The sequence below is a fragment of the Aegilops tauschii genome, chromosome 7 (genome assembly GCF_002575655.3).
Source record: "Aegilops tauschii subsp. strangulata cultivar AL8/78 chromosome 7, Aet v6.0, whole genome shotgun sequence".
Taxonomy (NCBI): domain Eukaryota; kingdom Viridiplantae; phylum Streptophyta; class Magnoliopsida; order Poales; family Poaceae; genus Aegilops; species Aegilops tauschii.
The window spans coordinates 26,487,494-26,514,754 of NC_053041.3; the positions used below are offsets into that span (position 1 = coordinate 26,487,494).

Here is a 27,261-nt window from a genome sequence, read left to right on the forward strand (position 1 = left end):
CTGAACCACCGTCATGGACTCATCCCGGCGGTCCGGCTGTTAAACATTGTATCCACGGTATATGTATAAACCGTGCTAGTTAGGTTGTGTGGCGTGTGTTGTAATTAGTTAGGATAGGTTAAGGCGTTGTGATAAGATCCTGTTAGTTAGCTTAGAGATCAATCCACGCCTAAACCTAATCCTAACCTCCTGTGTAATCTGCGCCGCCGTATCTGGCTATATTAACACGCAACGCGCCCCTGCTGACGCATGCGCTTCCAGCCTCGTTTCACATGGTATACAGAGCCTTGTACTTCCAATACATCTAGGTTATGTCTTCTTCCTCCTCCTCCCTCGCCATGGCCATGCCCTCCCTCGCCTCCCTCGGCCACACCATCACGGAGAAGCTCACCCATGACAACTTCCTGGTGTGGAAGGCGCAAGTCCTCCCGCACGTCAGGGCTGCGACGATGATGGGTTACCTCGACGGCTCGATCAAGGAACCCGTTGCTGTCATCGTCACCGAGAAGGAAACCACCGGGAAGAAGGAGATCACCTCCACGCCGAATCCAGAGCATGCGATCTGGGTCACCCAAGATCAACAGGTGCTCACCTTTTTGCTTGCCTCCTTGTCCCGCGAGGTTCTGATGCAAGTCTCCAACCACACCACGGCCGCGGGCATCTGGCAAGCCCTAGTCGAGAGCTTCTCTGCGCAGTCCAGGGCGCGCCAGATTCAGCTCCGATCGGCGATCGGAAAAACTCGCAAGGGCGACCTCTCTGCTGCTGCTTACTTCACCAAGATGAAGGGGCTAGCGGACGAGCTCGCTGCTGCAGGGAAACCCCTCGATGAAGATGATGTCGCGTCGCACATCTTGGAGGGTCTCATGCACGAGCCCGACTACAACGGGTTCGTCACCGCCATCTCCGCACGCGCTGTCACCAATCAACCGATCAGCCTCAGCGAACTCTTCTCGTTGTTGCTCTCTGTGGAGTCCCGGATCGCCGCCCAGCACGCCGCCTACACTGCTCACCACTCCGCCAACCTCGCTGCGAAAGGTGGACGTGGCGGTCAGGGTGGTGGACGCGATTGCTACAACGGCAGCAACTACTCCGACAACTCGGGCAACGGTGGTGGCGGTGGTGCGCCGCGCCAACAGGGTGGTGACCGCGGTGACCGCGAGCGCTGCCAAATCTGCAAGGAGGAAGGCTATGGTGCGTGGCGCTGCAGGAAACGGTTCGACAAAAGCTACAACAACAACGTGCGCAATCCCACAGGCGGCGGTGGTGGCGGCGGACGCGACAGTGGTGGGCGCGGTGACGGCGGCGGCGGCGGTGGCAACCCCCGCTCGGCCAACTCCGCTCACTCCTACGGCGTGGATACCAACCGGTATCTTTATACCAGTGCCACTGATCATGTTACTGGCGAGTTGGAGAAGCTAGCCGTTCGCGATCGCTACACCGGCACCCACCAAATCCACACGGCTAGTGGTCAAGGTATGGACATAGCACATATTGGTCATTCAGTATTATCTACTCCCTCTGGTTCCTTGAACTTAAACAATATTGTTCATGCTCCTAGTGCCGACCAAAGTCTCCTTTCTGCCTATAATCTTATGCGAGATAATGATGTGTTTATTGAACTTCACCCTGAATTCTTTCTTGTCAAGGATCAGGCTACCCGGAGAACAATTCTTCAAAATAGGAGTAGATGGGGCTTGTTCCCCGTGACCGGACGGCAAAGTGCCCCTCAACGTCAAGTGCTTGGTGCCATCAAACCATCCACATCTCGGTGGCACAAACGTCTAGGGCATCCCGCTCTTCCGGTAGTTCAGAAGATCCTTCGCGACTTCAATCTTCCAGTTTCAAATAAACAAGATCATCTCTTAGTGTGTGATGCATGTCAGATGGCCAAGAGCCACCAGTTACCCTATTCCTGTTCAACTAGCGAATCCACAACTCCTTTAGAGCTTATTTTTTCAGACGTTTGGGGTCCTGGACCCGTCTCTGTAGGAAGACATAAATATTATGTCAGCTTTATTGATGATTTTAGCAAGTTTAGCTGGATATATTTGCTAAAAAATAAATCTGATGTTTTTGAGAAATTTCGACCTTTTCAAGCTTATGTTGAGCGTCTATTTGATCGTAAGATCATTGCCATGCAAACCGATTGGGGTGGGGAATACCAACGGTTGAGCTCCTTTTTTGAACGCATTGGCATCATGCATCACGTTTCATGCCCACATGCTCATCAACAGAACGGCTCCGCGGAGCGGAAACATAGACACATCGTTGAAGTTGGTCTCTCCCTAGTCGCTCATGCCTTTATGCCGCTCAAATTTTGGGACGAAGCGTTCCTCACTGCGGTCTACCTTATTAATCGTATTCCCAGTAGAGTCATCAAGAACCAAACTCCACTAGAACGACTTTTTGGCACTAAACCCAACTGTTCTTTTATTCACATTTTTGGTTGTGCCGTCTGGCCAAACTTGCGCCCTTTCAACAAGCATAAGCTTGAGTTTAGGTCAAAGCAATGTGCCTTCTTGGGGTACAGTACCCTTCACAAAGGCTACAAGTGTCTCGATATTTCCTCTGGTCGTGTCTATGTTTCTCGCGATGTCTTTTTTGATGAGCAAGTTTTTCCCTTCGCAAGTCTCCACTCCAATGCCGGTGCTCAACTTCGCAAAGAATAGCTTCTTTTGCCCTCTCATCTCTTGCCGTCTACTAGCTTTTTTCAAGGGGGAGCTGATTTTGCCGCTGATCATATGTCTTTGTCTAATGCTAATGACCCAGCTGAAAGTGTGCAGGAAACAAGGAAGCCAAATACTGAAGACTTTGGTGAAAACTCTTATGATTTTATGCAGCAAACAGAGAGCTCTCGTGCGGCCACAGAAGATCCACAGGTGGCCTCGGGATCGGCGGCTGCAGTGGCCCCAGGCGTATCAGCCGCGGGATCCGCGTCATCGGAGGTGCCAGGCGAATCCTCGCCGGGATCCACACCGGCAGGTGGGTGGCCAGGCGGGCGCACCAACACACTGTCCGCTGGTGGGCCGGCCGGGCGCACTACCACGCTGTCTCCTACGTGGGAGGGCGCACGGTCCCCTGGCGGGCCGGCTGGGCGAGGCCCACGTGGCATCAGCGAGGCGGGGCGCGCGAACTTTGGCGCGGCGCGGCCCCCCTCCCACATTGTGGCCACTTCGGAACTGCCAAGTGGCAGTTCGTCACCGTCCGCCGCACCGGATCCGCCTGGGTCGCTGCAGGAGGTGGATTCGGGATCTTCTGGTGCTGCATCCGCTGCATCCGACTCTGCCGTGTCTTCTACACAAAACCGCCTCCAACTATAGCAAGGTTGACCAGCTCCGCCCCCTCCTGCCCGATCACACACCTGGTCACAAAGTGGTATTGCTAAACCCAAGGTTTATAAAGATGGTTGTCTTCGTTGGGGTTCTTTTTGTGCCACGGGTGAACCGAAGAATCTGCAGGACGCTCTTGGTGATCCCAAGTGGAAACATGCAATGGATGAAGAATTTTCAGCCCTGGTAGCAAACAAAACATGGCGCTTGGTTCCACCAGTCAGAGGGAGAAATGTGATTGACTGCAAATGGGTGTACAAGGTAAAACGGAAGTCTGATGGCACGATTGATAGGTATAAGGCATGTCTTGTGGCCAAAGGTTTCAAGCAAAAGTATGGAATTGATTACGAGGATACCTTTAGTCCTGTGGTAAAAGCTGCTACTATCAGATTAATTCTTTCAGTTGCAATATCTAGAAATTGGTGCATGCGACAACTAGATGTAAAGAACGCGTTTTTACACGGTGTTCTGGAAGAAGAGGTTTTTATGAGGCAGCCTCCTGGGTATGAAAGTTCAGCTTTACCATGACATGTTTGCAAGCTTGATAAAGCAATCTATGGTTTGAAACAAGCACCCAGAGTTTGGTATTATCGTCTGTACTCCAAGTTATAGTCTCTTGGTTTTGCTGCTTCCAAGGGAGACACCTCGTTATTCTTTTATTATTGGCATGGAGTTACCATTTTTATGCTTATTTATGTTGATGATATTATTTTCACCGGTTCCTTCTCTAGAGCAGTTGAAGCCCTTCTTCAGGATCTGCGCATGGATTTTGCGCTCAAGGATTTGGGCGGTCATCACTTCTTTCTTGGAATTGAGGTAAAGAATGTGGCTAGTGGAATTTTTCGGTCTCAAGAAAAATATGTGCAATATATCCTTGAGCGAGTGGGCATGAAAGGTTGCAAACCTTCTCCAACTCCTTTGTCTACTTCAGAGAAATTGTCTCTTCATGATGTAGAGTTGCTTGGAGTCGAGGACTCCACCATGTACAGAAGTGTTGTAGGAGCTTTGCAGTATTTGACTTTAACCAGACCAGATATCTGTTTTTCAGTCAACAAAGTTTGTCAGTTCCTTCATGCACCTACTAGTACTCATTGGACAACAGTAAAAAGAATTCTTCAGTATCTCCAGGCAACCAAGAGTCATGGCCTCAAACTTGCTAAGTCGGACTCTACACTTGTTAGTGCTTTTTCAGATGCAGAGTGGGCAGGTTGTCCTGATGATCGGCGGTCCACTAGAGGTTTTGCGGTGTTCTTTGGTGGTAATTTGATTTCTTGGAGTGCACGTAAGCAAGCTACTGTGTCTAGATCAAGTACAGAAGCTGAGTACAAAGCCTTAGCAAATGCCACTGCTGAGATTATTGGGGTTCAGAACTTATTGACAGAGTTGGGCATTCGTCACTCTTCTGCGACTTCACTTTGGTGTGACAATCTTGGTGCTACCTATCTTTCTGCCAATCCTATCTTTCATGCTAGGACGAAGCACATTGAGATTGATTATCATTTTGTTCGTGAAAGAGTAGCTAACAAGCTTTTGAACATTTGGTATGTTCCTACTGGTGATCAAGTGGCAGATGGCTTTACTAAACCACTATCACTGCGGCAGCTGGAGGTCTTTAGATGCAATTTCAACTTAGATAGTTGTGATTGAGGGGGAGTGTTAAACATTGTATTCACGGTATATGTATAAACCGTGCTAGTTAGGTTGTGTGGCGTGTGTTGTAATTAGTTAGGATAGGTTAAGGCATTGTGATAAGATCCTGTTAGTTAGCTTAGAGATCAATCCACACCTAAACCTAATCGTAACCTCCTGTGTAATCTGTGCCGCCATATCTGGCTATATTAACACGCAACGCGCCCCTGCTAACGCATGCGCTTCCAGCCTCGTTTCACACCGGCCTCAGCTTATCATGGGTTAGCATCATGATTTTGTTGTACCGGGCATGCTTGGACGAGAAGTGATAGCCCCAAAATCCCAGTTCCTTCCTTAGATCATTCTTCATGTTGCTGAACACGCGCTTCGTGCCCTCTCCTGGTGGCCGGGCAACAGCTCAGGGCAGGAGCCCATGAGGTAAGTGCAGTAGTTGGACAGCCTCATCACCACGACGTCTGGCCTACCGTTTCGCTTCCGTTGTGGATGTTTCATCTCCAGGAGGCTGGTAGCTATGTGCCAAGTGAGTATGGCCTCAGCAACACACTCAATATTGCAGAACCATGACAAGTGCGTATATTGTAGCCGACCAGGCATTTCTAGTGCGCGACGGCCCTTGCTAAGAGGGATAGGGGCGAGAGTATTGTCGTCCACATGATCATAGCCATATGTCGGGAGGCGGAAGCGTTTCACCATGGAAGGCTTTGCTTCCCTCGGTAGAGACGCGCTCGGTAGCGTCGCCGGGTGCCAGAACGAGCTCATCACAGAGAACTGCTTGATGGTGATGTTGCTAGGAGGACGCAGCCTTCTCCTGGCCCACGAAATGAAGCGGATGGCCCTAGGGAAGACGGATTTGTGGCGCCAGCGGTTCTTTGTGACGTAGCGGCACAACAGTGACACCATGAACTAGTTGGAGAGCAGGAACACCACAAACTCGATCAACTGCTCCAGGAAGAAGGCGGTGAAGAGGAGGTAGGAGATGATGACGTCGATGGCAGGGAAGAAGGCCTGGGGGATGGTAAGGGCTCTTTCCAGGAGGCACCTAAGCAACCTTAATACCCCGTAGCGTATGGCGTACTTGTCTGCTTTGATGGCATGGAACGCGAACAACACGTGGCCGCTGCCGGAGAGAACAGTGGTGGTGGCACACAGGCAGCACACCACAACCGGCACGACAAGGTAGTTGACAACAAAGAAGTAGGGGCTGGCGAGCACAACGGGGTAGACCGAGTGGTAATACTCGCTCAGGAAGTCCACCTCATTGTTGAGCACCTCGAACACTAGGGAGCCGCCATCTTCATCTTCCTTAAACAAGCCTTGCAGGATGAGGTCCCGGTAGTGGTCGGTTCTTCCTTGGCCATGGCCGGCAGGCGCTCGATCCTACGCCGGAGAAGTTGAACAGTGCCATGGAGGGGCAGAGCCTCTTCAAACTTGGGTTGGATTTCAGGAGGGGACGGACGTCACCCTCCTCAACCTCAACGTCGGCGAGTCGCCATACCCTGCCGACGGTGCCGACGGTGGCGACCTTGTCGAGGCCATGGAGCCGGTAACCCCGCAGGCCAGATGCCTCCGACACCAGCCTCTCTTCCCCCATGATGACGTAGTTGCACGTCTTCAGCTTCTCCTCCGGCGACGTGCTACTCCCCGGCACGCCTTGCCGGAGTTGTAGCATCATCTGGTCCATGTAGCAGGAGACGAGCCCGGCACTCATGTCGTAGGATAAGGAGTGTTTCAGTACCTTGGTGAAGACGAACCTCTGCACCCACTTAGTGGCACACACAATCCATAGGAAGCCAAACACGGCCACCCGGCCGGTTCCCTTGACGTTGGCGAAGACGAGATACCCAGCCAACCCACCGTGGCTCTGTAGGTGAAGAAGCCAATGTACCGTTGTATGCCCTCCGCGGCGAGGTTCACCGCATCCACCTTCCCGCGGAGGAGCTCCGCGAGAAGCATCCATGTGAGGATCTCTCGAGCTCGCGACAACAACTTCGGGGTGCGGCTGCCCCCGCAGCTCCGGGGTGCGGCTCGGGGCTGTGGAACGTTATTCGAGATATCTGTGTGATCTGGTTTGATGCCAAAGTTTTTTAAAAAAGTCTAGCTTGCACCTCCACTACGATTTTTTTAACACAGTAGAGACGAATGCGTTCATACAGACACACACTCACCCACTGCTAGAAACGCATGCAAGCACACCCTACCCTATGAACATCTCCGAGAGATTGAGCCGAAACATTATCTTGAGATTGATGAAGTCGCCATAGACGCGTTCGTAGTCGATGGAAACGTCTCCTCCCACTAAACACACATCGTCGGACGTCCTGAAATAAATTCAGGAATAATGTGAGTAGCAAGACTTGAACCCTGATGGGCCGGGGATCCCACCTTCCTGCTAACCATGCAACCACAGGTTGGTTCACACCTTCAGTGAGGTTTGAATAGTCAATTTGGGAGTAGATTATAACTTTGTACCGTGCCTCTTGAGCCTTTGCCAACTCTCTTCTTAGGCAGGAACGATTTTTCCAAGCCCTTGCCATCAAGGTGACATGCAGGGTGACGTTTATCAAAGGTTCATGCACAGCGAACTGTCTCCCGGGTCGACCGTGGGCGACTCTGGAGGCCGCCGCCGCCCCTCCTAGCCATCATCACTGCTAGTCCCTCTCCTCGTCGTTGCCGGATGAGGCCGCTGGGCTAAGCTCTATGATGGACGGTAGCGGCGAGGACGTACGGTGCCTCATCTTGGCGCCTCCAACCTATTCATCAGATTCAAGGTCCCGGAGCCACCATCTCCTCTCTAGCCGGTGTGTGCTGACCCTTCGACGGCTTCTCGCACTTGTCGCTACCACGGGGAGGCCCCGGATCGATCTGACGTGGGTCGTGCGGCCAGGCGGGTGGCAGCGCCATAGTCTGATCTGCCTTGCTCTAGATCCGGCCATGTCGGCCCCTTGGCTGACGGTTCTGGGCAGGGGCTATCTCTGGTGAGATGGCAGTTGGTGGTGATGTGTTCCGCTGTCGGTGTTAGTCTGTGTGGTGATCACTCTGGCCTGTGGTGGTGGCCTCACCGCAGATTGTTGGGTCATTGAAAAGTCTTTCCAAGGTTTCTTCGAGTAAGATCCGATGGTTGCCTCAGCAGTGAGATGCAAGTATGGACGATAGCTTAACGCAAAGGTAAGAATAGTGAAGCAACGACGACTGGTTTTCGACCCCAACACATGCAGCTGCTAGGATCACGGAAAAGTGGTGGCAACAACAGATGATTGACTTCAATGGTGGTGCTTCTCAAGTACCGGGTCTCGAGCTCCAGGCTGGAAACCTATGTCTGGCCTGATTTGGTTATACCTAGCAATGGCGATGTCTTTCTGTCGCTACCATGTTAAAGGCATTGTTCGGATATGCTCGGACTAGTTCTTCAGGGTGAAAACCTCTTATTATAGCCATAGTGGTTGGATCTAGTGACGGTGATGCTCGAGCGACGCTTCCTTCCTGAAGGCGTTGCTGTTGAAGAATCTCACCGTCCTTCTGGTGTCATGAGATGATTGGTACATATACGGTCATGGATGTAGTTTGTCGAGTTGATTGCTTCAATGTTTTTTTCTCTCTCTTGCCTAGGCATAGCTTTGGTCTTAAATAAAATTCACCCTATATCAAAAATCAAGGTTCGTGTTTACTCGAACAACGAGACCACTTGGTGTACGGTCAGTGTTTCCTTGCCACATCGATCGGGTCAGACTCCTATAGAAAATATGAACATTGATTGATGGGTTGGAATCCATCGCCACCGATCGATATGTGGCATATCACTCACGAATCATTAGTTGTGGGGTTGCTCACGTCTCGTCGCCGTTAATTACTCACCGCTGACGAGCTACTCAAAATTATCCATTACAGGTGCTGTTATCCCTGACGTGCCAACAGATGTTACTCGTAAGTGAAAATACTACTAATGGCGATTTACTGATTTTCTAAGCTTTAACCTTGCTTGCCGAGTTGCCGTCTTTATTAACCCTTTTAAGTTTCCTTTTTTTTCTTCGTCTCATGCCTATTTCTCCACACAGCACATTCAACAGCAACTGAACACATCCGAGGAAAAGATAGACACATTTTATTTACCAGTTCAGTTGCACATTACATCTTCATGGATCAGACACTATGGTTTCCACAAATCCATGCAAGCATTTAGTGATGATTTAACTATTGCGCACTCGAGGATTTGAATCATACGGGGTGATGTTTTCACATGAAGATGGAAGAGAGTAAAAAAAAATGCCAGGATGGATTCGACGCTAATTAGGAGTTGGCCAAGGTGGAGGAGCTTATTGATCCCAATACAGGTGCGATAGGATTTGAAACTTCCGAACGACAATACAGGTGCGATACTATTTATGTGCACAAGATATAGGAGATCCCTACACCAACTTGGGACATGGAGGATGCAATTGCATGGCATGACATGTATGGAAATCAACACGCTCCGTTAAATTGCTGTTGGAGAAAAAAACTGAGGCAGGACACTTATAGCTAGAGGTTGTTGATCTGGCAAATTTCCTCGCTAGTTACGACTGATAGAACCCTTATATTATCGAATAATAAAGGTTGCATTCTCGCTCAAAACGTGATGGATACAGGTCACCTAATTAGTTTCAGTCACCAATAATAGTTATTAATGAATGCCAGTTCTGTATAGAGGTTGCTTCCCCAACGCACGGCAGCAAATCAAGACATGTCATAGACCCGATCCGATGCCCTCAAATGATTGAGGCCTGACTCTAGAAGTACACACCTAGAGCTTAGCCACTCGTGCTAGCCTATAAATACGTGGTGCATCAGCCTATAGTCAATCATCCAGAGCAGCCACAAAAGCGTGGACATAAAAGTAAGCAATATGAGCGTCATGTTGTCAATCCTCTCTTCATTCCTCCTGGTGAGTCAGCATGCATCTATCCATTAAGAAGTATCATTGTTATGTCATGTGTACGCGCAAGGTATGTGCTTTATCTTTGTCATGATTATCTATGAATATATATGCAGGTCATGGTGGCTGGAGGCGGTCCGCATACAAGTTTGGTAAGCGCCGAAGAAACGATAGTCTCAAACTCGGGAGGGGTTACTGCATACTGGCAGACTATGCTGCCAAATACTCCCATGCCATCAGCCATACAAGACCTTCTCACCCCAACTGCTGGTCTCTCTCTCTCTCTCTCTCTCTCTCTCTCTCTCTCTCTCTCTCTCACACACACACACACACACACACACACACACACACACAATCAATCAATCAATCAATGTGAATTGTACTTGATGGAGATTATGATCTTGCAAATTTATTTAAACTGTGCGCGATTGTATCGATAAAAAACTGATGTACATAGAAAGCTAGAAACAAAATGTCTGTAAATAATTAGCTTGAACTAATTGTATTGTTTTGTCATATTCACCCATATTAGTACATTCCACAACCCTACGATTGCGGACAGGAAGATCAAAAGACTTACTTGGGATCCAACCTTAATATTTAAGGAAACAAGTCATCAGCAAATCTACTCGTGCATCGGTATTCACATTTTCTGTGAGGAAGAGTAAATGAATACTAGTCTTATGTGAAGATGCTCAGTATAATCTACAGTAAAAAGTTAAAGCTTGCTCTTGAACGGTTACTATTAATCATGCTATAGTTTTTTCCGCTTCCAACCAGGGATAGTGTTGCTTCAATTATACCATAACTTGATAATTTTGAATGCTTATATCTTTATGAATTTTCTTGCAGTACAATATCTTCAGCTTTGTAAAAACAATTTGTCAAGATTTTTTGGCTTCAGCATATTTCTAGACTGGAACCCGTAAATATGTCTATCATTAATACATAATTCTACCATCTCGAGATTGTGTGCGTAAACGATGCAGTGGACAGGGACACGTTTCAGCACGGACACGTTGGTATCTCAGTTTTACTAGTGTGCACTGTTTTTTGTCCATAAAATGAAAAGGATATTGCAATCTCGTCTCAATGTTACGTTTAAGTTGGCAGAAAAGTCAAATTTGTAATTTGCATAAAACTGACACACACAAAATAGATTTCTTTCCTTGCAATAGGCATTGTATTCTCTAGTGAATTTGTAATTTAATTTAATTTTCAAAACTAAAAATAGATCATATTTGCTTATAGAATTTGGCATCAAAGTTATATAAAAACTGAAACATACAAGGCATTTATATGAATTGAAGTATTATAAAAATTGAATTTCCAAGATACAATATTTTGCAAATTTTTTATAGCAAATCATATGATAATATGACTTGGACATTCCAATTTTGAATTTACTTATATGTATTTTATATGAGACAAACATATAATATCATATATTAGATGAAGAGGAAATGAAAGATGCAAGCCCTACATAATCTAGATATATCACTTTGATTTTTGTTCCCTTTTTTATCGACCGGAAAAAACATGCAGTTATAAGCATATGAAGCAAAAAAAAATTGAGACATATCAATGTAAATAAGCATATATAATTGGGAGTTTTCTTTGCAATTGTGATCATGTATTCTATGATCAAGATCTAAAAGAAAGATTTTAAAGATTGTATGGAAGAAATTAGAAAAAAAATAGTATAATTCCTAAAGAGAACATCAAAATACGTAATTCGGTTCGAGACACTTGGTGAAAACATGTACCGTACATGGTCAATTGAAAACTAAAAATCTATGTGATAATCTAAAATATATCATTCTATTCATATGTTAATTAACATGTACCTTGCTTGTGCTATTACAGGTAATGATGATCATATCACAAAACTGGACAACAATAGTATTAGCACAACAGAAAAAGGAATAGACGAGAAATTTACCGGAGTGCCATTTCATAAAGCACAAAAATTAAGGCCTCATGCCAAGAAGTTTCAGCATCTAGGTAATGAAGAGACAACCGCATTTCAACTTCATTCCTCGAGCTCAACCACAAAAACAAGTGACAGTGAGTTTCCATATATTTATGGGCAATCCGCCAAAACCGATGACCAAAAATTCCCATATATCTATGGCCCAGAAATGAAAACCAAAGACCAAAAGTTTCCGTACATCTATGGTACAACAACCCAAATTGATGACCAAAAATTTCCGTACATATACAACCTAGCAAAGAAAATCGATGACCAGAAGTTCCCATATATCTCCTGCAACAAAAACCGAAGACCATAATTTTCCATACATCTATGGCCCTGCCACAAAACCCGAAGACATGAAGTTTCCTTATATCTATGGCCCATCTATGAAAACCAACGACCAGAAATTTCCTTACATCTACGCCCCATCCACAAAAACCGATGACCAAAATTTTCCATATATCTTTGGCCCTGATACTAAAACAAACGACCAGAAGTTTCCATACATCTATGGCCCAACCACAAAACCAAACAACCAAAAGTCTCCATACATCTACGGGCCAACCACAGATGACCAGAAATTTCCATACATATATGGATCCGCTACGAAATCTGATAGCCAGAATTTTCCATATATCTATGGCCCAACCATGAAAACCAGTGACCAAAAATTTCCATACATCTATGGCCCAGCCATGAAAACTGATGACCATAAGTTTCCATACATCTATGGTCCGGCCACGAAAACCAATGATCAAAAGTTTCCGTACATCTACGGCCAAGACATGACAACTGAGGACCACAAATTTCCATACATCTACGACCAAGACACGAAAAATGATGACCAGAAGTTTCCGTATATCTACGGCCCACACACGAAAACTGATGACCTGAAGTTTCCATACATCTACGCCCTAGCCACAAAAACCGGTGAGGTGAAGTTTCCCTACATATATGGTCCAACCATGGGAACAAATGGCAAGAATTATAAGTTTCCATATATATACGGCCTAGAAAGGAATGTCGACGACCAGAAGACCACAAGGAGCAAAGGTTTTCCAGGAATTAGCACGATGGGCGCGTCCAATCTGCAAGGTATATTTCATGTTTCCATGTGTTTTCTTACCAATTTTTTGGTGTATAAATACTCCTCCTTCAAATTATGTAAGTTCTTGAATTTTGAGCCTAATTTAACAATAAAGTATACCTGACTAACGAAATATAAGTTGAGTGCCGTAAAAGTCATGTACCATTGGAAATATATTTCAAATATGAATTCAATGGTTTACCTTTCTTATGTCATATGACACATATTTCATTTGTAAAATTCTTGGTTATTGGTCAACTCAAATGTTGAGGTCTCATATATATTTTCAAGGAGAGGACATACTTTTGATGGAGCAGCTAATGCACATTTTTAGTTACTCAATTTGTAGTAACTTTATGTTGAACATTTTGCAGAAAAGGTGAGCGAGGGAGACGTTCACATCCATGGAGACTTCACGTTCACGGAAGACATCGTGAAACTAGGATCTACAATCATCCCTTACATCCTACCATCAGCTACCTTAGGTGCTCCTTTGCTGCAGCGTGACATCGCTGACTCCATCCCCATTTCCATGAGGAACTTCAATGGCATCATGAAAATGTTCGCGTCAGTATCTTACACCATGGCAAACGACATATGGTCGACCCTGAACATGTGTGAGAATGTGCACCCTCTCAACGGCGAGAAGAAAACATGTATCGGCTCCGTGGAATCAATGGTCGAGTTTGTCTCATCGATGCTCGGGAGTACACGCGACCTACAAGCTTTCTCCTCATCCCAAGTGCCCAATGAAGGTGTGGTGACAAGGAGGAGGTACAAAGTAGTGGCGTCATGAAGGCCCACTGAGTCGAGTGAGACTGCGACATGCCACGGCATGAACTTCCCATATGCGGTGTTTATGTGCCATGCCATGAACCCTACCAGGGTATATGCGGTGACGCTGGAGAGCGAGCACGACGGTGGCGAAGCGCAGAAGATGGAAGTGCTTGTCGTGTGTCACCTCGACACGTCAGGGTTTGACCCTAGTAAGATGCCAAAGGGCACCAGGCCTGGGCAGGCCCCAGCTTGTCACTTTGTCGGCCAGCCTAACAAGGACGAATATTAACCGCCATGACATGGTATGATACTTAGTGTAGTAATTTGATATGCTTAGTGTAATGTGATGATAAATGCTTAGTGTAGAATTTGATGATACATTTAGTGTAGTAATGTGATGATATATGCTTAGTATAGTATTTGATGATATGCTTACTATAGTTATGCAATGATACATGCTTAATGTAGGATTTGATAATATGCTTAGTGTAGCTAGTAATGTGATGATATGCTTAGTGTAGCTAGTAATTTGATGATACAGCCGGTCTATTCTGCTAATATTAGCAGAATAACTATTCTGATAACACTTCCGCACTGCACGCTCAACGCAATTGCGCGTCATTGTTTGAACCAAGTGTGTTACACTACTCAGGCGAGTGAACTTCCGGTCGCCAAAAAATTACACGCTGTGTTTTTTCGGCACCTTTTTCACTCTAGTTTTTTAAGTTTATCGGAACGAGGCGTGTAATATACGGTTGAAAAGCTATGGATTAGGCGCAACTTTGTCATGTTGAACGGTGCGACTCACGACGAGTGGCACCGAGCGTTTTTCGCGTTTTTTCTAAACCGCGTGTCGGAATGAAGCAAATGATACACCGTTGTAAAGATAACGTCCAGGCGCAACTTTTTCATATTTTTTCTAATTCGTTACGGTTTAAGAGCAGTTTTAAATTTACTAAATCGTGGAATTGTATTTTTTTCCAATTTTTTGCAATTTTCGATACTGTTTTCGCTCGAGTTTTTGAACCGCTTGTCGAAACGAGGCATATGATACGCCGTTGGAAAGCTACGGACGAGGCGCAACTTTCATATGTTGAAATGTTTTTGAGATCCCTTACGGTTTTTAGTTAATTTTAAAAATTATGCGGCTGACGATGAGAGGCAGCGGCCGTTTTTCCCGAAATTTTTACAAACCGCTGATCGGAATGATTCAAATTATACGACGTTGGAAAGATATCAACGAGGCACAACTTTTTTATGTAGAACATGCTCTCTAATTCTTTACGGTTTATGAGCAATTTTGAATTTACCGAAATACGAACACTCTGTTTTTCGCGACACCGAAATCAACGAGGGAACTGCACCAGACAAAAGAACACACTGCTTTTAGACTGAAAATCACACTGCATCAGACAGTCGCATGAACTTCATGGTTTCTTTGATTTTTTTTAACTTTTTTTTAACTTTTTTATGATTTCTTTTGTCTTTTTTTCTAACTTTTTTTGTGGACGCGAGTGAAACGTAGAGACAAGGGCAAGTGAACCGCAACACGATTGAAAAGTGAACCACATTCTTTATTTTTGTCGTTTCCCTAACATTTTGCACTTTCACATTGGGCGTAGACCGCCTATGTGTACCGCAACACTACTGAAAGTGAATCATGACACTACCCAAAGTGAACCACATAAGTTTTTTTGGCCTTTTTATACTTATTATTCTTTCAGCGTGTAGACCGGTCGACTGGACCATATGGACTGAGCAAGTGGACTGCATAATTTTTTGTACATTATGATTTCATCAAAAAAACAACCCTTAAAAGTACAAACAAAAAAGAACTTCACACACGAGGCACACAAACAACAAGCAGTGCCTGAACGGACTACATTTTTCCAACCAAAAAATACATTTGACTGAAGTGGACCATAGAACTCCTCGAAGTGGGCTGCATCAACCTTTTTTTTCTTCTTTATAATGAACCTCTCCAACATACCAAACGAATTGTACTGGACCAGATTTAAAGAAAAACAAAAAAGTGTTAGAAGAGCTCACAAAGCGAACTACCTGAAACTGAAAAAAGGACCCCCACAGAGGAGCGAACCTCTCCAACATTCATAGTGAACCCCTCATAAAATCGACGATGTTTGCATAGTCCAGGGGAACTACCCGTGCACGTGCGAATTCGACGGAACAACATGGGCTGAACTGCACACCCCCGTTGGTCGAGCTGCACTCCCCCATGGGCAAAATTGCACGCTCGTGTGCAAAGTTGCAGTCGCGGGGAAGTCGTCGACCTAGTGGGCCGAAATGCATAGGGACGAGCTACCGAGCTGCGGCAGCAACGATGGTGCACCACACACGCAATGATGTGGAGCTATAACACAGCATGACGGCAGACTACATCTCTGGGAGAACTAAACTGCACGCATGTGGGGGCAGAGCCTCGTGCTGCCGGCGGTGGGAAGGAGGCCAGGCGGAGGAGGCACCCCCCCGCCCCGATCGGTGTTGGGCCACCGCCACACCTCCGAGTGTTGCCCTGCCTGCTGGATCACACGCCGGCGATGGCCTTGACGGTCCAGGCGGGGAAGTGGACCGACTTGGTCTGGATGGGGCGGGATCTGGCCATGGGGGCCGCCACATTGGGCCGAGGTCAGCGAGAAAGGAAATAGTGGAGGCGGGAGGCGGCGAGGGGAAAGGAGGCGGATGAGCGGTGGGTGGCCGGGCGGCGCAAGGAGCTATTCTTCACCCCTTCTATTTTAACATCAATGCACCATAATTTTAAGTTCCGTAAATTTTGTCTTATTTCATACATACAAGAGACTGTAAAAAAATATACAATTGTCGTAAGAAATATGTTATGTTACATAAAATTACATACGTAAATACATAGTGTAAAATACACATAAAATACAATTTTCCTTGTGTTATGACCTATATTTTTGTTTTATTATGCCAAATTTTATGTAATGATTCAATATGAGTTTAACTCTTTGTAATCCAAATGTAATTTATTTATGAAACGATCGTAAGATTACCTCGGGTGAAGAATAAATTATTCTGCACCCAAGGTGATGAATAGTCTTATTGTGTAGTAATGTGATGATATTCTTAGTGTAGTAATGTGATATGCTTAGTGTAGGTGTAGAATTTGATGATATGTTTAGTGTAGTAATGTGATGCATCATATGCTTAGTGTGTAGTACTGTTGTGATATGCTTAGTGTAGTACTGTTGTGATATGCTTAGTGTAGTAATGTGATGCATCATATGCTCATTTATCATATTGTTTTTCAAAATTACCTAAGAGGTTATGTGAGAGTTATGGCATTGAGCTGGATGAAGCAGGCATTGCCAGACTATGCCTTACCAACAGGGGTTCCATCACCACCTATGCTTACGCAGTCGACACGGACGGTCGCACTGATTTGAGCACCGTGGGGTGGAACAACTTCCTTGCTGGCAAGAATCTCCGGGTTGGACAGGCCATATTAGTCACTATCAGGAACACCCGGCGCCATGACTTGGTCATCGAACTCATTTACAAGTATGTGTGTGGCGGGGCCATCGATGCTAAATAAACTGCTTATTAGCGCTATTTACTATTGTTTTAGCTCGTGTTTGTCAAGAGACGATGATTGTCATTTTATTAGTGATCTACCACTATTTGTGAGATTGTCACTTATTAACTCGTAATTTTCTATTAATTGGTATTGTTCTATTGTGTAATGTTCTATGCGTGCTTAGTTTTAGTGTGAAATTCTAAATGTTGGATGGAGTGGAAAAATATTTTTTTCCTGCACGCAATGTTGGTGGCATGCAAAATACATTGTGTCCCTAGGTGAGCGATTACAATGATGGCATTGTACACGTGGCACGCCAGCAACACGTATAATACTGCTGACGTGGGCACCAATGCCATCACTATTATTTAACAATGGCGCCATATTGGTGGTGTGGTGTGTCCACGCCAGCAAGGCCATTTATTACACGCCATAGCTAGCCTTTTCTGCACAAGTATCATATGCACATCTTGAGGGGGAGTTCCTCAATATCATGTAGCCAATTTCTTCATACTCTGTTCTTACACTTTCATTATTTACTCCCGTTGAAAACTTAACCAATTTTTCATCAATCACCAAAAAGGAGGTGATTGTAATGCCCCTTAGTAGTTTTGCAGTATTGAAAACAAATAGGTTAAGGGACTAATGTGTTTGCGAGTGTACACAGGAATTATTGTCCCTAAAGATTTGATTTAACCCAGGAAAGACGACCCCTAAAAATGTATTTCTTCAAGTGAAAAAATTGGTACGACCTCTGAAGAAATTGATGTGAAGACTTTGAAGCTTTAAGACATTTTTTTCATAGTTTCTCTTATTATTTCAGTCATAAAAAAACCGTACTATTAAAGAGGGGTCTAGGTAGAACATATTTCACATTTTCATAGTGATGCTCAAACATATACTTACACAAGTCACATTTTCATAGTTAGGATTTCGCCAGTGCGATATGCCTATCGTGAGGAAACTGAGTGCCCCAACAAAATTGAGAGCTAAAATTTCCGACCGTTGCTGGGCCGCATGCCAGCTGACGAGTGGATCCTTAACCTGTCAATGGTCATGTCCAAAGGGCATTTATGACAATTAATGTTGGGTTGCCTCCTGGCTATAAATAGCCGCCCCCCACAACCACCAGTCGGTTAGCTGCTCCGAGAGAACTTGACACTTGTCATTTGAGAGCAAACCATCCTCCCACGACTTTGAGAGAATCCTAAGTGTGGAAAACCCCAACCAGAGCCAAAGTGATTGACCATCACTAAAGAGATTGATCTGTGTGATCGACGCTTGTTACCTTTGAAGACTATCATTCTTCCAGACAGTTAGATGTTAAGTTATGAGCACCCAAGAGTAATTGTGGTGTGCTGGTGAATAAGTCTGTTAATGTTTTAGAAGTCTACCTTGAAGACTTACCATGAATGATTAGGCGAAGTCTAAGTGACCTTGGCTCAAGAGGAATACGGTGATGACTAAGTGTCTTGAGAGCTCATGCTCAGCTCTCTCAACCAGATGTACAGTTGATCCAGCAACTGGAACTGGTCTACCAAATCGATGTGTCTTAATCAAGCCTACCTGATTTCAAATTCATCAACCCTTACCTTTACGTTATTCCGTTGCGTAAGAATTTGTGATCTATCCTGGTGAAGAACTTGAACTGAATATTTTCATCTTGTTGTAATCTAATTCTTCAGTTCATCTTCCTCGTGCTTGAATGACTGTATGATTGCATGTTCATCATTTGTATTTATCATGTGTGCATGCCTTATGTTTGTCTGATGACTTAGTTTCGCTTCTCTTGCTATTTCGTCACTCTAATTTTCGTCAAATTCATCAGAGTTTGACGAATTTTTAAAAATCTCTCATCCCCCCCCCCCCCCCCCCCCCGGCGTGAGAGTAAACCTGCGCTTTCACTATCCGTAAGGGGGAAAAGATTATATCTGAACCATATAATTCGGACCCACAAAATATGGTTTCTATTTTTTTATTAGTAGTGCATAATTAGTATAAATATAATTATAGATAGATAGATAGATAGATAGATAGATAGATAGATATAGATATAGATATGAATAGATACATATAGATACTAACATGCATATCCGCTGCCGACGACGCTTTGAGTCACATCGTTTTTCCCCGACGCTGCCAGCATGCCGCCGCTCCTCGTCCGACACTCGGTACTTATCTTCATTATCCCCGCCATGCTCCTCACCCTCCTCGGGCTCCCACCAACTGCTACGCTCGCCACCAGGTTCTACTCGTTCGACCTGATGCGCGAGTACCCTCACGATCCGGAGGCCTTCACAGAGGTACTTACGCTTCTTTGCCATTGATCCTATTCCCATCCCATGGCCTCCCATGTGGAATTACTTCCTAGCCACTTGTGTGATTACTAGTACGTACTTACTGTACTAGTTTAGTACTAGTAAGTATACTAATAGTAGTATGTCTCTCAGTGATTATTAGGCCTGAAGTTTATTTATTTGTGTTATTAAGCCTGACGTTCAATGCAAAGAAACCGTGCAAATTGACTGGCATGTTACTACAAATAATGTATTAGTTAGTTTTATATATGATATAGGTTGGAAGAAATGAGGATCTAATCTCCATATTGTGTTTGCATTGCAGGGCCTCTTGTATGGAGGAAATGACACTCTTTTCGAGTCCACTGGCCTTTTTGGCAGGGTAAATGTTTCCCTTCTTGCTGACTTCATATCTTTCCTCCATGTAATCTTTCCCTAGATCAATCCCTCCAGCGACGATGTTTCTATACCACTAGCAGATTAGTTTCATAGTCAGTATGCGGTCTGAAGCTCTCTTGGTTTGATTAAAATGACAGTGGCAGTCAGTTAGTTGTACTTTTAGTTGACTGCTGTTGGTTTTGATAACTCCCACCTAGCAACTACTCCGAGTTATGTAAGAACCTATACATGATCGATGCATAATCCTTTTATGCAGCATGTTGTGTGTTTCTTTTTCTTGTATCATTAACTGAGTCTCTAAAATCACTAAATATGTATCTCCCTCTTGGTTGTTCAACAGTCATCCGTGCGAAAGGTTGATCTTCAAACAGGAAAGGTACGATAAATACTTCTCTTATCATATTTATCTTAGCATAGTCTAATTTTTTTGCCACATATCCGACCTCTGCTATTCATTCTACACTGAACTACTCCCTCTGTGCCAAAATAAGTGTGGCTGAGTTACTACAAAGTTGTACTAAACCAGCGACACTTGTTTTGTGACGGAGGGAGTACAACAGAACTTTTTGCTTATCACTTTGCCATTTCTCAGGTTTTAGTTCTGCACCAAATGGACGAGAAAATGTTTGGAGAAGGTCTAACACTTCTCGGCGATAGGTTGCTAGATTAACCTCAATTTTGTTTCAGAGTCTTTGCACAACAATTGCTATCTTGAATATAGGTAGTTATTTGCTTATATTCTGTCATGTACGGCCTTATCTCATCTATTTTTTTACTTCCGTCTGTAGATTGTTTCAACTTACTTGGTTGACGAATGTTGGATTTACGTACGATCGACACAACTTTAGTAAAGTATGTTCCTGCCCCTGTTCTCTGCTTGATATAGTAACAGATGATGCTTTACTGTTTCTGTTGTGAACTCCCAGCCAGTGATCTTAAGCTCACACATATTTTGGATATGAATTGTCTGTGTGTGGGGGCGGGGGGCGGGGGGGGGGGGGGGGGGGGGGGGTGCTCATTTGGTGAAATATGCATTTGCTATCAGCCCTACGTATATTTGAACAGTGACTGAGGCAATTAACTGTACCAAACATAGGGCACTCCTTTTATTTCCTGCTCATTTACGGTCATTTTTTACTAATGTATTGGGTGTCTAGTTAATATGTTGTCTTGTGAAGTGTGGTAGTTTTTCCCACAAAATGCGTGACGGGTGGGGGCTAGCTACAGATGGGAAGGTTGTTTTCGGCAGTGATGGTACCTCAACTTTGTACCAGATAGATCCAGAATCTCATCAGGGTAATCATTCATTGTGCTTGAGGTTCTTCTAGCTTTCAGACTTCCGTCTCTTATATTCGGCATTTCCTGGGATGTAGTCATGAGGATGGTGCCTGTGAAATATCAAGATAATGACGTTAGGTATCTTAATGAACTTGAATACATAAACGGTGAAGTATGGGCAAATGCCTTCAAGGTTAGTTGTCTTCTTCCTCCTTCCTCGAAATGCTGAATAGTCATTCTAGAGTACCAATTTTTTTTTTATTAACTAATATGTTCATCAAGGGCTGGAGGGCCAGAACATTTTCCATTAGAATATTGTTGCCACAACATTCCGTTGTGTCATCCGTAAATGCTTGATCCAGACAAAATGTGGATAAAGTGTTCACAAAATATGATGAAGTAGCATGCCTCAATATTTACTAAGATTTAACGATTTTCCTTGTGTGTCGCCCTTTTGGGGATTGGTGATTGGTACTGCAAAATAGGCCATTGGTAGAAATGAAAATTGGCCAATTTTTCTTTGGCAAAAATAAATTGGCTCGGATTTAATGCAAGACATTTTTTTTCTAGTCAACTGTGGAGTGAAAGTGAAAATTGATTAGAGCAATGACAAATACGAGTATTAGCTTGCCACTTCAACTGGTTATTGGTTCCATTTCCCATAAGTCGTCAGCAGCCCTGCCAATTTGTTGTAATACTGTGCTGCAATTCTGAGTATTCCAAACTATTACATGTAGACAGATTGCATCGCTATAATTTCCCCTGATAGTGGCATAGTGGTGGGCTGGGTTTTTCTTCATGAGCTGAGGTATGTTGCACATAAATAGCTTATGTTTTTCTATTTATATTACCATCAGTTGAGACTATTCATACATATTTCTATTTTTGTAGTAGCTGTTTCTGAAATAACTATTGATGTGGTTCATGCAGGCATCACTCACCGAATTCAGGTAATATGGTAAGTGGTTTATCGTTTACTTGTTAATATTGTGCTTGGATGTTTCCTCATTCTGTGATCTCCTTTTTTTATCATACTTGTTGGAGTGAGTTACATTTTGTTCAATTTGCATGAACGCACACAAGATCTTGTTATCCAAATCTCATAGTGATGGTTACATGACACCGATCTGTTTCATAATCCAGGCTCATGACGTTCTAAATGGTATAGCTTGGGATGAAGACAACCACAGATTGTTCGGTGAGTTCTAGTGCTCGCATTTCTCTGTTTGTTGCCAAGCCTCTTAGATTCAAAAATCTGGGAACCATGATGAACCCTTTCGGCACTTGCAGTGACCGGAAAATTATGGCCAACGCTATATGAGATTAAGCTACGTCACATTGAGGGGCCACCAGATGGGTCTATAGAGCAGCTATGTCCAAGGATCATAATTCCGGGTTCCGGGAATTTTCCCTTGTTATGATTATGCAACTTGTATTACTAGGAGGCCAAAGCCATCATATATATGTACAAGAGGATGCCAAAAGGCTAGAATACAAAAGGCCAAAGGCCATCACCAATATAACTCTAACACCACCCCCCCCCCCCCCCCTCAAACTCATGGTGGATCTACAACACTGAGTTTGGAGAGGTGAAATCTATGTTGCGCTCTAGTCTGGGCCTTCGTGAAGAAGTCCGCTAACTGTAACTCGGAACACACATACTGAAGAGAAACAACATGATCCTGCACAGTAGCACGCACGTAAAAAGCATCAACGCCAATATGCTTGGTAAGCTCATGCTTCACGGGGTCGCGTGCAATACTGATAGTGCTTGTACTGTCGGACAAGAGGGTGGTAGGTGTAGTAACAGAAACACCAAAATCCTCCAGTAACCATCGTAGCCAAGTCGCCTCTGCCGTCAGAAGAGCCATAGCTCTCAACTCGGCCTCTGCACACGAACGGGACATTGCAGTCTGTTTCTTTGTCTTCCAGGCAATGAGAGAACCACCAAGAAAAACACAGTAAGCAGGAAGTGAATGGCGATCCGAAGGATCACTAGCCCACGTAGCATCCTAATAGGCCTGGAGCTGTAGCGAGATGGAACGGGGGAAAAAAACAGACGATGGGAGATCGTGCCACGAAGATATCGTAGAACACGAAGAAGGTGACTATAGTGAACTGTAGTGGGAGCGGAAACAAACTGACTCAGAATATGGACAGGATAGGAGATATCTTGACGAGTAACAGCAAGATAGACAAGGCTCCCAACAAGATGACAATAACGCGTCGGATCAGACAGGAGCTCACCATCAGAAGCACGAAGGTTAACAATGAGCTCCATAGGAGTCTCAACAGTGCGCTCGTCACTAAGAGCCGCACGAGTAAGAAGATCCTGGATATACTTTTCTTGGGAAATAAAAAAGCCATCAGAGGTGGAGGAAACCTCAATCCCAAGAAAGTAACGAAGAGGACCAAGATCAGACATAAGAAACTGCTCACTGAGACGGGCCTTGACAAAGGCAATGTACTCATAATCATCACCAGTGATGATCATGTCATCAACATATAGAAGAAGAAGAGTACGACCACGAGAAGAAAGGTGGACAAACAGCACTGGATCATGAGCACTTGGCGAAAAACCAGCTGCAGTGACCACAGAGGCAAAACACTTAGACCAAGCGTGGGGGGCTTGCTTAAGGCCATAAAGAGAGCGACGAAGGCGGCAAACCATGCCACGAGCTACGAGGCGAGCTTTATAACGCTCAAGAGAACCATCAAAGCGGGTTTTCATCTTATAGACTCACTTACAAGTGATGGGACGAACATGGGGAGGAAGAGAAACTAGATCCCACGTGTCGTTACGCTCAAGGGCAGCAATCTCCTCTGCCATGGCAAACTGCCATTCAGGATGGATAAGAGCATCTCGATAAGAAGTTGGCTCAACAATGGTCGAAAGACCATAGCGAGAAGGAGAATATCAGTCGGGGGGCGGACAAGGCCGAGAACGAAGACCATAAGTCGGTTGAGAGGAGGAAGACGACACACCAGAAGTAGTGGGCACATCAGTAGACTCATCCACAACACGTCGACGACGAGTGTAATGGAAAGGAAAGGAGGGGAGAGGTGGAATCACTAGAGATGGAGATGGGGAATGTATCAGTGATGAAGGTGAAGAAGAGGAAGGTATCGGTGATGAAGGTGGAGAAGAGGAAGGTATCGGTGATGAAGGTGGAGAGTCATGCGATGAGGGAGGAGAAGAAACCATAGGAGAAGACGATGTCGGATCTGCAACAGCGGGACGGGGAGTAGGAATATTGGGCACAGAGGGAGGTGTATCCGGAAACGTAAGAAAAGAGATGTCCTCCATGGAAAATGCCGAGGAGGATGGACGTAGGTAGAAGGGATGAGACTCATCAAAGGTGACATCCCTGGAAATACGCATCCGGCGACCGACAGGATCCCAACACCGATAGCCCTTATGCTCATCACTGTATCTGAGAAAGACACACTCAACAGACTGAGCAGTCAGTTTGGTGCGTTCACGAGGAGCAAGTAAAACATAGCAAACACAACCAAACAAACGACGCGCCGAATAATCAGGAGAATGACCAGAAAGACGCTCAAGAGGAATACCACCCTGTAGAGCAGCAGATGGCTGAATGTTGATGAGATAGGTGGAAGTAGTAACAGCCTCAGCCCAGAAGTGAGGCGGAAGAGAGGCAGCGATCATCATCGCACGCGCCGTCTCAAGAAGGTGACGATGCTCGCGCTCAGCCACACCATTCTGAGCATGAGCACCAGGACAAGAGAACTGGGCAAGAGTACCCTGCTAAGGAAGGAATCCTCACAGTGCATGGGAGATATACTCACCAGCTGAATCTGCACGAAAAACACGAATAGGAGTGGAAAACTGGGTATGAATCATGGCAGCAAATTTTTTGTATATAGACAAGACCTCACTACGAGAAGACATAAAGTAGATCCAAGTGTACCGGGAAAAATCATCTATAAAGATAATGTAGTAGTGAAGACCCCCTTTTGAAGCGAAGGGAGCCGGACCCCAAACATCAGAGTGAATGAGGTCAAAGGGGCGCTCGGACACTGACTCACTATGAGGATAGGGTAGTTGAATATGCTTACCAAGCCTGCAACCCAGACAATCCAATGAAGCGTTACCGGAGACAGACCCCAGAACACCACGATGAACCAAAGATGAGAGACGAGAACCGCATCAATGGCCAAGACGATGATGCCGCTGTTGCAAAGAGCTGGTAGTTGGAGCAATAGGGGTGGTGACACTAGTAGAAAAAGGGCCTATTGTCCCGGTTGGTAAGGGCCTTTTGTCCCGGTTTTGAACCGGGACTAACGGGTCGTTACTAATGCCCTAACCCTTTAGTCCCGGTTCTTACGCGAACCGGGACAGATGGGCCTCCACGTGGCCGGTGCGGTGAGCCCAGGCAGGAGGGCCTTTGGTCCCGGTTGGTGGCACTAATCGGGACCAATAGGCATCCACGCGTCAGCATTTCAGGGGCTGGGGTTTTTGTTTTTTTGAAAGGGGGGGGGGGGGGTTGGGGGTTTTGGGGGGTTAATTTAGGTGTTTCATATATTGTGTTAACTAGCTAATTAATAGAGAGAAGTGTCATCTCTTATCTCCGTGCTTGGTCGACGCTACGTACTATATACGTATGGAGAGGACTAGACACGCTAGCTAGTAAGCAAATGAAGGAAACGGAAGATCGTCATGAACATATGCATACAGAGAGAAGTGATATCGACCACCTCTCCTTCTCTGAGAGATTGGTCGAACAACAAGTTCTCGTATATCTATCCGACACTACCGGCTACATATATACAATAATTATCTCTTACAATATAATCTCCTAATTAAATTGTAAGAACACAGGGTCCACATAGTATTCTCCATTTTCAGCGATCACGTGGTCAAGGAAGAATGCCGCCAATTCCTCTTGAATTGCTCGCATACGATCTGGTGCCAGGAGTTCATCCCGCATCCGAAAGATCTAATTTGAAGAAGGGGGTCAATACATATATATATGAATAAATGAAACTCAACACAAATGATGGTAATAAAATAAAATTGTGAATATTATTGCTTACGCACTTCATATTGTTCGTCAGAGTAGCCCCGCTCACAGGTCGTGTAGCGGATGGACTCGCAAACGTAGTATCCACAGTAATTATTCCCGGGTTCCTGCCACAACCACTTTACAAGAAATAGAGGTCAATCAAACTGATAAGCAATCATGCTAAATGGTATTGATGAAACTAGCGCTTGAATCACTAGCAGATGCGCGGAACATGCTACTATAGTACTTACTTTCGGGTGTTTAAATTGCAGCTTCTTCGGCAGTCCCGGAGCTTTTTTGGTGAATTTTCTCCAAACCCTGCCAGACAAAGAAAACAATTACTTGATATCAGGAAATGAACAAAGTTGCTGATATGGTGGATAATGATCGATTTAACTTACTTCTCGAGCATTTGAGTCATGTCCGCATAGTCCTGGAGATTTTTTCGTCTCGAGTCTAAGACGGTTACTACTCCCTGCTCAAGCTTAATCTCTAGGAGAATATAGTGGAAGCTGCGCACGCATGCATAAGTCATCAATTACATTACTATAACCTGTACTAATAAGGGAAACCGAATATGCAAAGGACAGTAACACTCACTTGAAGTTGTAAGGAAAGAGTATTATATCTTTGCTTTCATTTATTACCAACGATCGTAGCAAGTTGGCCTCGGTATTTTCGGCATGATATTTAACCTCAGTTGCATCTATGAGATTTGTGTTAATGAACCCAATATCACCGATTTGTCTTTTCTTCAATTCGGCGATCTTCAATCTGCATAATATAGTGAGGATAATTATAAATACATGCAATGAAAGAGCTGACCTATATAGAGAGACTTAATCACAGAAGTATTACTACTTACAGACAGTAGCAAGTGATCGTTGATTTATCGAGGGCCTTTTGATTGAAAAACTGGAAGAACTCCTCAAATGGAACATTCAACAGTTCAATTCCAACGAGGTCATGCTCCGGTT

General features: G+C 44.8%; 2 protein-coding genes and 1 non-coding gene across 4 annotated transcripts; all 3 read left to right on the forward strand.

The window, feature by feature from the left end:
• Nucleotides 1-338: 338 nt before the first annotated feature.
• On the forward strand, nucleotides 339-4,976 carry LOC141026687 (uncharacterized). The gene is made up of 4 exons (XM_073503533.1): nucleotides 339-1,473; nucleotides 2,841-3,364; nucleotides 3,459-3,622; nucleotides 4,061-4,976. Exons 1-4 carry the CDS (start codon nucleotides 339-341, stop codon nucleotides 4,974-4,976), a joined length of 2,739 nt encoding a protein of 912 aa, XP_073359634.1.
• Nucleotides 4,977-9,814: 4,838 nt separating this feature from the next.
• LOC109763385 (uncharacterized) lies at nucleotides 9,815-19,069 on the forward strand. Its single transcript, XR_006665972.2, has 4 exons — nucleotides 9,815-9,897; nucleotides 10,005-10,158; nucleotides 11,755-12,958; nucleotides 13,325-19,069. It is a non-coding gene; the product is annotated as an uncharacterized protein (transcript).
• A 203-nt stretch (nucleotides 19,070-19,272) lies between these two features.
• Nucleotides 19,273-26,978, forward strand: LOC109777940 (glutaminyl-peptide cyclotransferase-like). Of its 2 annotated transcripts, none has more exons than XM_073504932.1 (11): nucleotides 19,273-19,586; nucleotides 19,906-19,962; nucleotides 20,320-20,355; nucleotides 20,572-20,636; nucleotides 20,768-20,831; nucleotides 21,158-21,275; nucleotides 21,353-21,450; nucleotides 21,995-22,065; nucleotides 22,188-22,215; nucleotides 22,401-22,455; nucleotides 26,557-26,978. In XM_073504932.1, exons 1-11 carry the CDS (start codon nucleotides 19,428-19,430, stop codon nucleotides 26,586-26,588), a joined length of 783 nt encoding a protein of 260 aa, XP_073361033.1. In that variant the 5' UTR covers nucleotides 19,273-19,427; the 3' UTR covers nucleotides 26,589-26,978. The 2 variants fall into 2 exon arrangements, with proteins under 2 accessions (XP_073361033.1, XP_073361032.1); XM_073504931.1 differs by lacking the exon at nucleotides 26,557-26,978 and adding an exon at nucleotides 22,548-22,780 and having other exon boundaries at nucleotides 19,284-19,586.
• Nucleotides 26,979-27,261: the final 283 nt, after the last annotated feature.

Coding starts and splice junctions, on each gene's coding strand:
- LOC141026687 (XM_073503533.1), top strand. CDS start 339: ATGGCCATGCCCTCCCTCGCCTCCCTCGGCCACACCATCACGGAGAAG. Junction 1,474..2,840: donor CCACACGGCTAGTGGTCAAG/GTATGGACATAG, acceptor GATTTTATGCAG/CAAACAGAGAGCTCTCGTGC. Junction 3,365..3,458: donor CCTGCCCGATCACACACCTG/GTCACAAAGTGG, acceptor AAGAATCTGCAG/GACGCTCTTGGTGATCCCAA.
- LOC109777940 (XM_073504931.1), top strand. CDS start 19,428: ATGCCGCCGCTCCTCGTCCGACACTCGGTACTTATCTTCATTATCCCC. Junction 19,587..19,905: donor ATCCGGAGGCCTTCACAGAG/GTACTTACGCTT, acceptor TTTGCATTGCAG/GGCCTCTTGTATGGAGGAAA. Junction 22,456..22,547: donor AGACAACCACAGATTGTTCG/GTGAGTTCTAGT, acceptor CGGCACTTGCAG/TGACCGGAAAATTATGGCCA.